General features: G+C 31.0%; 1 protein-coding gene across 3 annotated transcripts in view; it reads right to left on the bottom strand.

The window, feature by feature from the left end:
* Window positions 1-9373: 9373 nt before the first annotated feature.
* 5-HT1 (serotonin receptor) overlaps window positions 9374-15076 on the bottom strand; it is a 134299-nt gene continuing 128596 nt past the window's right edge. For 2 of the 3 annotated variants that reach the window (XM_035863592.2, XM_035863593.2), the window contains exons 6-7: window positions 12407-12567; window positions 9374-10122 (exon numbers count right to left, since the gene is read on the bottom strand). In XM_035863592.2, the coding sequence (XP_035719485.1) occupies window positions 9483-10122; window positions 12407-12567 (801 nt within the window). In that variant the 3' untranslated portion in view covers window positions 9374-9482. The remainder of the gene's footprint in view (window positions 10123-12406; window positions 12568-15076) is intronic. The other variant, XM_035863595.2, reaches the window with a different exon arrangement.

Below are 15076 nucleotides of genomic sequence, written 5' to 3'. Positions count from 1 at the left end.
AAAGAAAACTCTTGCGTAAGATAAGATAATGTGAGGTTGTTAGTATTGTTACAATTAATTATCTTAACGTATTAATTATAATTAATACGTTAAGATAATGATACAGTAAGTTATATCATTATTATTATTATTATTATTATTATTATTATTATTATTGTTATTGTTATTGTTATTATTATTATTATTATTATTTTTATTATTATCAGCATCAGTATCATCATCATTATTATATTTTCGCCTGTTAATACGTATAATTACGTATGCATGCAAATTTTAAAGAAAACAAAAAAGGAAAAAAAAAGAATAAAGAAAAGAAAAAAAAGAAAAAGAAACGAGAAAAAGACGAGAAAGTAGATATTTCTGGTAAGAAGAAAAGCAGAAGCAAGTAGATCTAGAAAAGGGAATACGGGAGATAAAATCGCGAAACCTGAAAACCCAGTTGCACAGTTGAGTGAAATTTCCGACGGCCGTATAATTGTGTAACGAGAGAATCGCTATACTTATCTGAGCTTGTATGTAACATTGCGCTTGTATTTTGGGCATTGACGTGAAAAAAAATTTAGAAGGAGAAGAATCGTTTTACCTTGTGGCTGTGAAAGAAGACGACGAGAAAGAGTGAGTGAGAGAAAAAAAAGAAAGAAGAACAAAAATAACCGGAAAACAAGTAAAAAAGAGGGAAGACAAAATAAAGAAATAAAAAAATAAAAAACACAAGAGAAATATATATATATATATATGTATATATAATGTATATAGATGTGTGTATATATACGAATGAAGGATTTTGATCTAATCTTAGGTATGTATCTGTAATTTATGCATTCGGTTACTCACCTCTTTTTCGTTGCGATAAGACGTTCCTCGAGTTAAAGGATATATTCGTGATTACGGGATTACAAGTCAGCTTGACTTTCTCAAGATAAAGTACAAAGTACAGAAGTTCTATCCGTCGTTGGTTGAAAAAAGAAGCTCCTTGGGTAGTCGTTTCTGTTTAGAAATTACTAGAAAACGTATTCGAGTTAATCGTTCGATGTTAAATCTTCTTGGTATTATAGTTTCTTTTCGTTCTTTTAACGAGAAATAACTTTAATTTTCTGTTATGTTATAAACTCGATATGTTTATTAGGACGTTACATTATCCGATCGATTTTTATATCATATATGTACGTACATATATATGTACCTATATATCCTTGACCAAAAGTTTTAGAGTACCCTCGGGACTTTAGAGCGGTTAGAATAAAGTACAAGTAAAACGGATCGTACTTTTCAAAAAAAAAAAAAAAATAAATAAATTCTCCAAAATATATCTTTTCTTCTTTCGAAAAGTTGTTATCTTCTCTTCTTAAATAATATAACTGGAGATGATAATTGAATATATCGTAAATCAATGATTGAAAATTATGAAAGGTAATCAATTATCTTTTTGACTTTCATGTGAATAAGATTTTATCGATATGAGTACGATTATAAATTTATATCTATGGTGTAATTAAAAAACGTCGTCGAGATGAAGATTTTTTTCTTTTCTTTTTCCTTTTTTTTCTTTTTTCTTTTTTCCTATTTCGTTTTTTTCTTTTTCTTTTTCATTAAACTTTCGTACGAGGAATAATGTAATTATTGTGAAAAACGATTTAATTCAATTTTAAGATTAATTTAAAAATTCGAAGAAAATTCAAACTTACGATAGACCTAGATCACGTACATATATATATATATATATATATATATATATATATATATATTCCTGTATCATAGACCATAGTATGTATCATAGGTCACACAAGGTAAATATATATTTTAAGTAAATAGATATTGTATGTACTTAAATGAATAAACCTAAGTAATAAGTATATACGTACATATATACGTATATGCTATGTAATCCCAAAAATTGCAAATTTATCATTTTATTGATATGATCATTGGATAATATTTTCAGTCCCTGAAGAAGTTAGAACCAACAATGACGATAACGATGACGATGACAATGACGATAATGATGATGACGATGACGATGATGATGATTATCGTAGCCAAGCAGCTTGTATCTTCAGTTTTTGGATACAGAAAAAAAACAAAAAAAAGAAAAAGAAAGAAAGATAAAAGCTATGCACGGTTGATCGAGCTTTAAACGACGTGGAAGGTTCGCATACTCGATGTACCGTTTCCTAGGATCGACCGTGTGGAAGAGAAGAAGAGAGGATGTAAAAAATAGTGAAAGAAAGAGAGAAAGATTGTGTGTCCTTCACACGTGTCAGGATATATCTCGAATGTATCCAGGCGAGCATCGTATTAAAATCGAGGATTTGAATCGAATCCACGTCTATACTATTCGTAGAAGATTATTTTTCAATGCATGACCCTTTTCTTATTCCGTATTATGGCACTATCGATGTCTTACCTTATCGGCTTTCACCTTGTGATATATCCAATGCTTTCAACATTCTTCGTTCGAGTATTTCGCATAAAAAGGACTTCGAAATGAAAAAGTAGCAACCTATAAGAAGATTTTACCGAGTTATACCTGAGAATAAGACAGGTATATATCTTTTCTTATTTATACATCTACGTTTGATTATTCAAAAAGAAAATAAACAAATCTTCCTTTCATCTAGTTACAATTTTTTTTTCAAACGTGTGATCGTTCATTACTTTATTATGTTTATCGTATTAAGAAAAAAAAACAAAAAAAAACAAGAAGAAGAAGAAGAAGAAGAAGAAGAAGAAGGAAAAAAAAACATTTCATGGACAAAAGAAATTAAAAATTCTTTCGGAATACTTACTACTTCGTATTTTCTTTATCGTCAAATATTCCCTGCAGTAATGAAAATGATATATATATATATATATATATATATATATATATATATATATATAAAGAAAAGAAAATAATCGATATACTTAGGTGCCTCTTGTAATATCTTCATTTCGATCTTCATTTTTATTCTCGTTTATCGTCGATCCCATAGTAGAATCTGTAAAAGAGAATTCACGAAAAAAAAAAAAAAAAAACAAAAGAAAAAGAAAAAGAAGAAAAAGAAGAAGAAGAGAGGAAAAGAAAGGATATAGAAAAAGGACGTTTAAAGCCGAATCTTAATTCTTTCGAAACCCTTCGTAATTCGATTTATTTAAACGTAATTACTTCATCATCTTCTCGTATCATTATCGTAATAAGTCGCTTTACGATTTTTATCGAGAGGGAATAAATATAAAGCAAGCGGCCGCATTTTAAATACACGTTTCTTATTTAATCTTGATCAACGCAGAAAATGTTTTTCCTTTCTTTCATGTTAGTGAATCACATGAGCCTCTTTTGAATGGTCCTACGCGAGATCCGATTAAATTTAAATTATTATTTTCAAATTTCTCGCTCACAGATAGTAGTAACCATACATATTAACGTATACGCACGCATAAGTACTTATATACATTAAGTACTTATATACCATATACTCTCTTTCAATTTCTCTCGTTATCTTTTACACGGCACACGCACGTTTCAACTGTACTTTCAGCTACTATATAATATCGCTTGGCATATTTTTTTTTCTTTTCCTTCTTTTCCTTCTTTTTTTTTTCTTCTTTTTTTTCCTTTTTTTTTCTTTTTTTTTCTTTTTTTTTTCTTTTTTTTTTTTAATCATATAACTACGTCATTTTTACTAAGTTCCTTCAATCTTGTCTCTTTTGTTTAAAGATTATTTTCTCTCCCTTCCTACCTCCCTCCCCCGTTCCCGCCCCTCCCTCTCCCTCTCTCTTTCTCTTTCTTCTTTCAATTTTTCTCTCTCGCAAACTTTTTCATTCACTCTTTTTTTTTTTTTTTTTTTTTTTTTTCTTTTTTTTTTCATTTAACAATCTTAGGCATAACGTCGATAAATAGCAGAGCAATGCGATGTAAATTGTAGGATAATCGGGATACATCGAGTTTTTTCATATTTATATGCATCTCTCTTTCTCTCTCTCTCTCTCTCTCTCTCTCTCTCTCTCTTTTTCTTTTTATCTCTATCTACCTGTTATATTTTTATCAGTCGTTGATGTAGAAGTAGAAGAAGAAAGAAAGAAAGAAAGAAAGAAGGAAAGAAGGAAAGAAACAGAAAGAAAGAGAAAGAGAGAGAGAGAGAGAGAGAGAGAGAGAGAGAAAGATTAAGAGTGATATACGTAATTGAAAGTTTTGGAAATGTTTGAACGGCAAACATTCGTGTTTCGATGCTCGATTAGAAGAATGATAAATGAGGTATAAAGTATCGTGAAAGACGAAACTAACGTGATTATTAATGCGGAAAGATCGTTGTCTCTCTCTCTCTCTCTCTCTTTCTCTTTTTTTTTTTTCTAAGAACGAGCTATGTAACAGGATTATCAGACGTTTTGCTTATTTCCTTGTTAGGCACAACTGATGGGGAGTGTCTTATGCAACCAGCTAATCACGAAATGCATTAATTATGTAGAACTTTTTTATTTGACTTTCTTCGAAGTCTTTCTCTCTCTCTCTCTCTCTCTTTCTCTCTCTCTCTGACATTACGACATTTTCTAAATGTTTATTACATGTGTTTTCTTCTTTTTTTATTTTTTTTTATTTTTTTCCTTTTCCTTTTTTCTCTTTTTTTTCTTTTTCTTTTCTTTTTTTTCTTTTTTTTTTTTTTTTTTTCTCTCTTTTGAGCATTCAACTACGGCGAAACATTGACTCAATCAATTGTAACAAAATCATCCCATCGAGTATGTTTGTCGTATTCGTAATATTATTTAAAATTTTGATATCATTGAAAATATTTTTCAAAGTGCGAACAACAAATTTCATTACAAATCTCATTCAATTTGAAAGTATGACGTAGAAATAGAGTGGCGTTGAACTTTTCTAATGGTTAAAGACGAGATCGAATAAGACATTTCCAAGTGTTGTATCTGAAAAGATTCGGCCGAGCGTAAAGACAAATTGGCTAAGGTACAATGTATGGCACGTCTTTGCCATTTGCTTTTCTTTTTATTTTCGACTTAACGGGTCTATAACTTTGGTAGAAAAAAAAGAAAAAAAAAAAAAAAAGAAAAAGAAAACAGAAAGAAAAAACTAAAAAGAAAAATATCAAAAAAAAAAAAAAAAAAAAAAAGAAAAAGGAAAAGAAATAACGACACGTATAACGATATAACAATTCGATCTATGCGACGCTCTCGTTAAAATTCGTCTTTCGTTTATACGAAGAGATTTACATGTTACACGCACACACGTACACACACGACACGTACACGCATACGCACACAAAGAGACATAAGCACACATTCATATAGTTCACAAAAATCTTTTTATAAATATTTTCTTTTTTTCCTTTTCTCTCTTCTATTCTTTTTCCTCTTTTTTTTTTTTTTTTTTTTTTTTTTTCTTTTTTTCTGTGTGTGTGTTTTCTTTTTTTTTTTTTTTTTTTTTAACCTTTCACGTGTCTTTACACGTGACAAGTATTAAGCACAAGTTCTTTGCACGAAATATCCAAAGCTCCTTTCCTTACCAGCGAAAATGTCTGATAAGGCTAAATGCGATGCAATATTATGGTTCTCTGTTTGCCCGCTTGTTTGACTATGATTTCGTTAAATTACACTTCGTATGCAATTTGCGTGCTATACCCGTATTTCCACGGAACAATTTGCTTTTGTCTTCGTTCTGACGAAAATACAAGCGTCGCGATATCTCTGATTTCCATTCGAAACTTCGCAATTTCATCCTCGTCCCGTTATTCGTTGTGATAATGTTACATGAAAGAAGAATAAAATTTGCGATTGCATACGCATATGCATAAAACAAGAATTATCTTACGAATGATTGTTATTTTTTCCATCCACCCCTCGCGCATCCCACCGCCCCATCCCATCCCGCTGTTACTTTCCATATAGAAAAAGTTCTTGAATTTTTATATAAATTCATTTTGAGAATTTCTTTTTTTTTTATCTCTTTTTCTTTGCTTTTATCAAAAATATAAAATAAACGAGAAAGATTACACGACATGACGAAGTATAAATCGTTTAATAAAAAATCATTCACGATCATGGATGAATGGATATACACGATCGATCATGTTAGAGATAAAATAAATATATATATATATATATATATAGAGAGAGAGAGAGAGAGAGAGAGATAGAGAGAGAGAGAGATATCGTGAAAAAAAGAAACATTTAATGTTCGATCATACAATTATACCGACTCGTTAATCAAACTTTAGCGATCTATTCTGTCACCGAATAGAAAAATGTCGATATTTTTGTGGATTGTATTGAATCTATATCATTTCTTTTTTTTACATTGGGCTATTACATTGCTTCTATGTTATTTCTACTATTGCGAAAGCTCAAAGACAAAAGAGAAAGGTACGGACTGTGAAAGAGATAAATATTAACACGATAGGAATGATGATGAATCGGGGGGAAAAAAAAGGGCGTCTATTTCGAAATAAATTGCGAATTTTATCGTAGAAAATAAAAGAAAAGAAGAAAAGAAAAAGAGAAAAAAGAAAAAGAAATAGAAAAAAAGAAGAAATAAAATAAAATGAAAAGAAAAAAAAAATGGAAAGAAAGAAAAAGAGAGAGAAGAGGCATGTCAGTACGAAAGAAATGATTATCTTTATTTAAAAGCTTTGAAGAAAGATATTCCCCCCCCCCCCTCCTCCCCGTTATCTAATTCTAATGATCTTTGCTCTTTATCTTCTCTCTAACATTTTTCATTTAGCTTGAAACAAGTCTTATTATATACCTTCTTACACTTGTATGTTCTATCTTACAGAGACGAGACATACGTATCGCATCTTACTTTATTTCGTCTTCAAATTTTTATTTCTTTTTTTTCTCTTTTTCTTTTTTCTTTTTTTTTCTTTCTTTTTCTTCTTCTTTTTTTTTTTTTTTTTTTTTTTACCCTTGAAATTTCGCATCAATAATAATAATCATTATTATCAACGTCTAAACACGATGATCGCTCGAGGATAAACGCAGGAGAAAAGTGGAGAGAAAAGAAATATTAAACAACCGGAGACTTTTTGATAAGGGATTTACGATATTGTGAATTTTTTTAACAAATTTTTTCGAACGTCGAGAAAAAAAATTTCTTAAAAGTGTAACCAATGTTCGTTCATTAAATAACTTTATTTATTTCATTCATATGTAATAATAAAATCGTATGTAAGTACGTGCGATACATACGCGATTTAGCTTCGAAGAAATAAAAATTTCTTTCAAGTAGAATTGAAATATTTAATTTATCGATAAAACATGTGAAATATTTAGAAATAAAACAAAGAGAAAAAGAAAATAAATAAATGTCAGCATGGTTTTATAAAAAAAAAAAAAAAAAAAAAAAAAAAAGAAAAAAAGAAAAGAAAAAATCCTCCTCGTCCAATTAATCTGTTAAAAAAAGATCGTGATATTTTTAGACAAATCGAAAAGGAAAAGAAAAAAGAAGTAAAAAAAGGAAGAAACGAAAGAGATTGAAGGGGTAAAAAAAGATCGATCTTTTATTTATTCCATTGTTCGTAGAGTGAATGAAATTCGTTTGATCTCCACATTTCTTCTCGCAAAATTCACTTTTTGAGACACATACACTCGACTTTTCAACGAGAAGAATCAAACTAAGTTATAGAAAAGGAGGTTTCAAATGAATTGAACATCCTTGAACTCTATGGGAGTTCGTCCCCGTAAATTTATCACAAATACAGAGAATTCAAATTTGATCTTCTTTCTCTCTTTCTCTCTCTCTCTCTCTCTCTCTCTCTTTATCTATCTATCTATCTCTATCTATCTCTTTCTCATGCTAACAATAAGTTTTAGTCTTTCCTCTCACGATCGGTCGTAATATACTCGTAAGCAAATTCGAAGTTGACAAATTTCTCTTTCTCTCTCCATCTATCTACCTATTTCCTTCTCTCTCTCTCTCTTTCTCTCTTTCTCTCTTTCTCTCTTTCTCACCATCTCTTACAATTAGAATTCATTAGTTCCTCGTAGTTCCTCGTTTTCTTCTCGTTATGCTCTAATATTTGTACGTACGTGCGTGTGTGTGCTTGCGTGCGTCTGTGTTGTAAGGCTGTGCGTGTGTGTGTGTGTGTGTGTGTTTGTTTCTATAGAGACGTATGTTACATGATGGAATAAAGGATAGATAAATATTGTGTAGAGATATAGCCATCTTAAACAGTATGTACTTTTAAAAGTGATGCTTTAAAAGCCATTCTAATGCGTTTATAAAGACGTGAGTAATTGCGAAACGCTTCTTTCTCAATTTTTTTTTTCTATCTCTTTCTTTCTCTTTCTTTCTCTTTCTCTCTCTCTCTCTCTCTCTCTCTCTCTCTCTCTCTCTCTCTCTTTCGCATGCACACAAATTACGATCCCTATTTCTCTTTCTCTTTTCTCTCTCTCTCTCTCTCTCTCTCTCTCTCTTTTTTCTCTCTATCTATTTTCTTTTTTTTTTTTTTCGTTCTCTCGGTCGAACGATTCAGATCAGTAGAGATGCCGCTACTAATTGTCGATACAGCCGAGAGTTGGAATGGCTAAAAGGTAAATCGTTCACCACAACAACAACAAAAAAAAAAAGAAAAAAAGAAAAAAAAAGGACAATGTTGACCACGACAAAACACGTGATCTCATATGTAAGTTTAATTACACGTGTATGTATATAACTATATATGTTATTACATTCGCGAGAAGAAAATGTTTTTGTGCATGTATGCATATGTGTATGTATGTATGTATGTATATATGTACGTATGTATTTATATATATATATATATATATATATGTATATATATATATATATGTATATTCACGATCTCATGGTTTTTGGCCCATGATTCAAATTTGACTTTTATCCTAGAACATATGTATATATTTTTTATATACACGAGATACAATACATAGCTATTTACTATTGATAAGGCAGAGAGGAAGAAGGAAGAAAAAGTGAAGACGTGCACGTGTGTATCTTGCGTTGTATGAATAAATCTAAACGTGAGAGACACAGAGATAGATAGATAGATAGAGAGAGAGAGAGAGTGAGAGAGAGAGAGAGACAGAGAGGAGATAATAGCTGATATACCTTGATAAATTTTGTTATTTTTTTTTTTTCTTGAATTCTTACATTTTAATATGATTAAATTAATAAAGAAAATTGTTAAACGTTTGCGATTAAGAAATTCTGATTGAAAAGACACATCGAAAGGAATAAAAAATTGAAAAAATATGAAAGTTTCATATCTGCTATTATTCTTTCACAGGCATATGCATGAATGAGAAAGAGAGGGAGAGAGAGAAAGAGAGAGGGAGAGGAAGAGCGAGAGAGAGAGAGAGAGAGAGTGAAAGAGAAAGAAAAAACAGAGAAAGAAGAGACTAAAGCTTCCTCCTTTCAGGGAGAATAGTACCAATGATGTCGTTGGTGTTGTCGTGGATGATTGTGGTAGTGATTGTAATGGTTTTAATTATCGTTAATAATGGTATTAAGGGAAAGGAAATTAAATCCAATGTCAGCGGGTCACTCTCGAACTACCACAAAGCATTCTCTTGAAACCTTGCCTGAATTCGGGTGAGAAGATGGTGTAGATGACAGGATTGAGAGTACTGTTGAAATAGCCAAGCCAGAGGAAGACATTGTATACTACGTTGGGTATTTGGCACCAATAACAGATGACACGTAGAAGCGTGAGAACAAAGAATGGTAGCCAACAGGCGACGAAGGCACCGGTGATGATTGCCAATGTCTTGGCTGCTTTCTTTTCACGTTTAGATTCTATCGTTTCACGATTTCTCTTCGTCGATGTCGCTTGACGTACCGTCGTCGACGTGGACGCTGAACTTGGCCTACTCGTTGACGTCGTCATCGTTGTTGTCGCCGGTGTCGTTGTCGTCGTTGTTGTTACTCCTGCCGTTGTTGCCGTTGTTGTTGCTCCTGTTGTTGCTGTTGTTGTTGCTGTTGATGAGCTCGTTGGCTGACCCGTAGAATTCGACGAGTTTGCTGTAGTGCTCGTCGTTACCGGCGTAACATTCACGACCGCTGATTGCGCTACGTTTCCGTCGTTATACGACGACGACTTTTCCGGTGAAATCGACGAATGATCCGGGGTTGAACGTGTTATAGTGAACGCTGTTGATTCCTCCCTTTGCCTGCTTATTTGAAAGAATAGAAGCAAAAGATAGGACTTAGGGTAAATATCTCGATTTCATTGAAAAAAGTTAACGGAGTTTAAAGCTAATGGAATCTTAATGGCGTCGATATAAATTAGACAATAATATTGTGATATAAATTTATTTGTATTTATTTTTTTTTTTTCCGTTTCCTTTTTTTTTAATTTTTTTGTTTGAATGATATTAAGACAAAAAAAAAAAGGAAAAAAGAATCAGATAAAAGGATTACATCGAATTGCGAGTTAACTTTTTTTTCTATGATGGATGAATAGATTTACATTTCCTACGAAAACTATTCGAATTTATTTCTATTTGCATGAACGAATTGAAATTTTGTATATAAAAAGTTTGACAAAGGAAGAATATATTGAAGTAATAAAAAATAAAAGTATTCTCCCTATATAAAACTAACACATACGATGAATATTTGTATTCGTCAACTTTCAAAGCACCCATTTTCTTTTTCTTTCTCTCTTATCCCTCCCTCTCTTCATATCATTCTCTCAGTTTTCCGATTAAAAAGTCGAAGAGAGAGGGTAAAAAGGAGCGGGAGTCACTCGTGGAAACAAATTAAACTAGACTAGCGCTTTCAAACTGATGAAACTCCTCTGTCGATTCAAAGGATTCAAAGCGCAACAGGAATTCGCCTCGACTCTCAAGTTGACGTAGAAAATGCGCGTGCAGAAGCGCATTTGTCCAACCTTTCGCGTAACCTGTTTTTCCTGATATTTTCGGATATTCCTTGTAATTAAATTTCTACATTCATTCGTGTAATTTAAATTTAATCGTTTTTTCCTTTTTTTTTTCTCTTATAAAAGAAAATCTTCGACTCCTTACTTACGTATGCCATTAAGTAAACGATACAATTATATTGATCATTTTTTATATATATATATATATATATGTATAAATAATTATATAATATCGGACGTATATATTATCGTTTAAATAATACGATCCTTCAAACATTTTGTTAGATTAGTAATATATCTCTTTTTCAATTTCATTTTTATTTTTATTCGATTTCAATTTCTTTTAAGTTTTTCTTTTTTTTTTCTTTTTTTATTTTCATTTTTGTTTTCACTTTAAAATAAAGAATATTTATTAAGAAAGAATCGATTGAAATAATTAGATATGAAAAGATTCTCATTATATATCGTGAAATAAGAAATGAAAAATAATTTCTCGAGTTATGCGAGATCCCGATCGAGAGGGTGGAAATTCAATGTTCACCAATTTCGAACGTTTTAGATTCGATCGATCATTTGAATGCGAGATATTCACTTATATGTAGGTAATGAAATCGCGACGAAATCGTTTCGCGTTACGCTTTGATCGAATTAACGCGATTCGCAGAGGAGCGAGCTGTAATTCTGGTTCGTAGATTAATTAAATTTAAACGATTAACGCGCGAGTATTAGGAGCAAAGAGTCATGACAATTGGAACAATTAAACGCGATCGTGTTTTATCAAATAAAGCTACGTATATAACTCTGGGAGTTCTATGTATTTACATACGTATCCTTACATATATACATATATATATATATATATTTATATATATATATATACATATATATATATATATATTTATATATATATATATATATATATATATATATATATATATGTTGTACATATATCAATAATCCTACACACCTTTCTGGAAATTGTTGTTTCGTTAAAAGAAATTATTAGAACGATGAAAAATAATTGTCAATATTTTGTTTTGTTTTCTATCTTTCTCTCTCTGTCTCTCTCTCTCTCTCTCTCTTTCTCTCTTTCACTCTCACACTCTCTCTTTCCCTTTTTGAAAACACGTTAGTTGAAATAACGATTGCTGCGGAGAATTACCTTTCATCAAAATTGAAAGCACTTTTGCATCGTTCAATCATTTTTCGCAAACGATTCTATTTTTTGTTTCGCAGCTATAGTCGAATTGTAGATATTTTTATGGTCACTTTCGCGAACGATCGATTTGGAAACAAAATGACCCTTCGATCTTACGGAGGATAGGATTTGAATTCTCTTTTTTTTTTTTTTTTTTTTCTATATTGTTCGAATTCACCCTATCGTTATCTCTATTCGATAAAAACAATTCAAACGTTCGTTTTACTTCCGAACAGTTTTTCACAAAAATACTCGATCGAAAATCGTTGGATACGGACGAGTGGTCGCGCGTCAGTTCAATTGGATGACGAACGGATAGATTCGACAAAATGGTAAATGGGTGGTGGGTGAAAAAGTATAAGAAAAGGATGATTACCTTCTCGTTACCAGCCGTAGGATACCTCTTCTTTCGCGAGAGGGTTGAACGATCGTTCCTGGTCTCTTTCTAATACGTTTCCGAGCTGTTTGAAATATCCTCCAGTAAAGAAAGAGAATAAGCAGACAGGGTAGATAAAATGTTGCGCATGTTGCTATAATCTAAAAACAAATAATAAATTAATACATATATATATATATATATATATATATTTATATATACGCATATATATTTTATATGTTAAATATTGATTTACGTTGGCCGTAATAAAAAAGAAAATTATTCTCTATTTAAAGAATAAAATATTATATATATATATATAAACATAAATTGATCCGAATACTAATCTATAATATATTGATATAAAATCATTATTTTTCAATCTATTAATTTATACGTTTTTACATTGACATAGAGACAAGTATGAAATCGCCATGACGATAATATGATTCTGATCAAAATGGATTTACACAAAGGAGGTATTATTTCTTTTTGTAAGTATAAGTAAGTACTTGATGATAAAGTAACTAAAACCACAGTAACAAAAGTAATTCTCTTTAAAACCACATTCACTCTTCATCTTCTTCTTCATCTTCTTCTTCCTTTCTCTCTTTTTCTCCTTTTTTTCTTTCTTTTTTTTTTCTTTTTTTTTTACTGACTCTCGGAAATATCTACCTTTAAAGATCGCAATCCGATTGTAATCTGATCGCTTAGTTCGACTCTCATTCACCGAAAGAACTGCCCTACCGCAAACGGTGCCAGGCCGAGGATCGATCGATCGTTGGAAAAACGATAAAAGACACCTGCCGTGACTGCTTTTTTGTTGGCGTTCCACTGATGGAATAGACAGAGAGAGATAGATAGATAGATAGATATATAGAGATAGAGATAGAGATAGAGGTAGAGAGATAGAGAGAGAGAGAGAGAAAATGGAAAAGAGCAAGAGAGTTTTTCAAGGGTCCTTCCTTCTCATCGGTGCATCCTCTCATGAGGATACTTACCATGCCCATTAAATTTCTCTCTTTCTGTTCGCGCTCTGTCGCTCTTACTTACACGCTAATGAAAATTTTCAAACGAAAATTGTTTTCAACTGAATTTCGAGAGGCGAAAGTTAATGGTTAATGTTAGAGATATCTCTGAAACTTTATAACGGTATATTATTACTTGAGTACAATTGATAATATTTTATCATCTCATTTGATGGAAATTTTATTTGTTATACGTTCGATTATATTACACGGAGACAATTGAGAATTCCTTAAAACGAGATAAAAGTTGTCGAATGATATTAAATATCAATTGTACTTTTTACTTTTGAAACCTTTTAATAACTCATAAGTATTATTTCTATATGAGTAAGATATAAAAAAGATAATGAATAATTTAATAAATAAATAAATAAAAAAAGATTTAAACTTTGCAAATATCAATGATTTTGTTCATACATCGAACATCCGATGAGTTAATAATTATTTGATAAATAATTAAATCTAAAAGTGAATATTGTGCGTGTATGTGCTATTAAAACTATCTCAATTAATCGTTTGCAATTTCGATAATTATATCTAATTATATCTAATGAATTATATCTAATGAATATTTTATAATGAATATTTTATATTTACAAATAACCATTAAGCGTTGAGAGAGAGTGAGAGAGAGAGAAAGAGAGAATTTATATTATTAACTAATCGTATCTTAATTATAATTATACCCATTTGCGTTAATGAACGTAATACGATCCTAATTGATTTAAACCAGAAAGCATTTCGTCTTATTAACATACTTTTAATTTTAACGTAAATTCTTCTTTTTTTCATGGATCGAAGGATCTTTTCGTTAGATATAAATATTTATAGACGGATGCACCGTATATATGTGTAAATTTTCGAGGATCATTAGTTATCGAAGAAAGACAAAAGAAAAAGGAAAAAAGAAAAAGAAAAAAAAAAAAACGGAAAAGAAAACACTAAAAAAAAAAAAAAAGAAAAAAGGTAAAAGAAAGAAGTAGAAAACATGTTTAGCTTTAGAGCATACTATTTACCTTGCCTGTACGTGCAACGGACAAGAAAAATTCGATAAATGCTTCTTTATTTTCCTTCTATTTTCCCCCTCCCCCTCCCCTTTTTTATTTTTTTTTTGTTTCTTTTTTTGTTTTTCCCCAAAAAACCCACAACCACTACCAACTCTCTACCACTTCTCTCCTATCCATTCTCTTTCTATCTCTCTTGTACTCGTCTTTCCCCTTCCTCCTCCCTCCTCAACCCCCTCCCTATCGTCGTCGTTTAGCAGCAAGTTTTTTTCCCTCTCGTTTCATTTCGGAATATTAGCTTCGGTTAGCGTAAGAGTTTTTTTAAAACCAGGTTGCTTGCACGAAGAAAAATATGTTGGTAAGGAATTTATAATAATGATGAAAAGGGACTAAAGCTTAGGAACGATGCGAATATATTAGCGAGTAAGAAAGAGACACACGGTTTCTTTACTTTTTCCTCTTTGCCGTTTTCTTTTCCTTTTCTTTTTTTTTTTTTTTTTTTTGTATTTTCTCATCATAACTTTTCTCTCTCTCTCTCTCTCTCTCTCTCTCTCTCTCTGTCTTTCTCTTCGGTTTTCTCCAAGCACGAAGAAACTTTACATAAGCATTCGTTCATGACGACGTCGTCATATGCATAT

The sequence above is a fragment of the Vespa mandarinia genome, chromosome 7 (genome assembly GCF_050613455.1).
Source record: "Vespa mandarinia isolate Hongniang chromosome 7, ASM5061345v1, whole genome shotgun sequence".
Classification (NCBI taxonomy): domain Eukaryota; kingdom Metazoa; phylum Arthropoda; class Insecta; order Hymenoptera; family Vespidae; genus Vespa; species Vespa mandarinia.
Note: the sequence above shows the minus strand (reverse complement) of the source record. Positions and strands in the feature narration are given on the sequence as shown.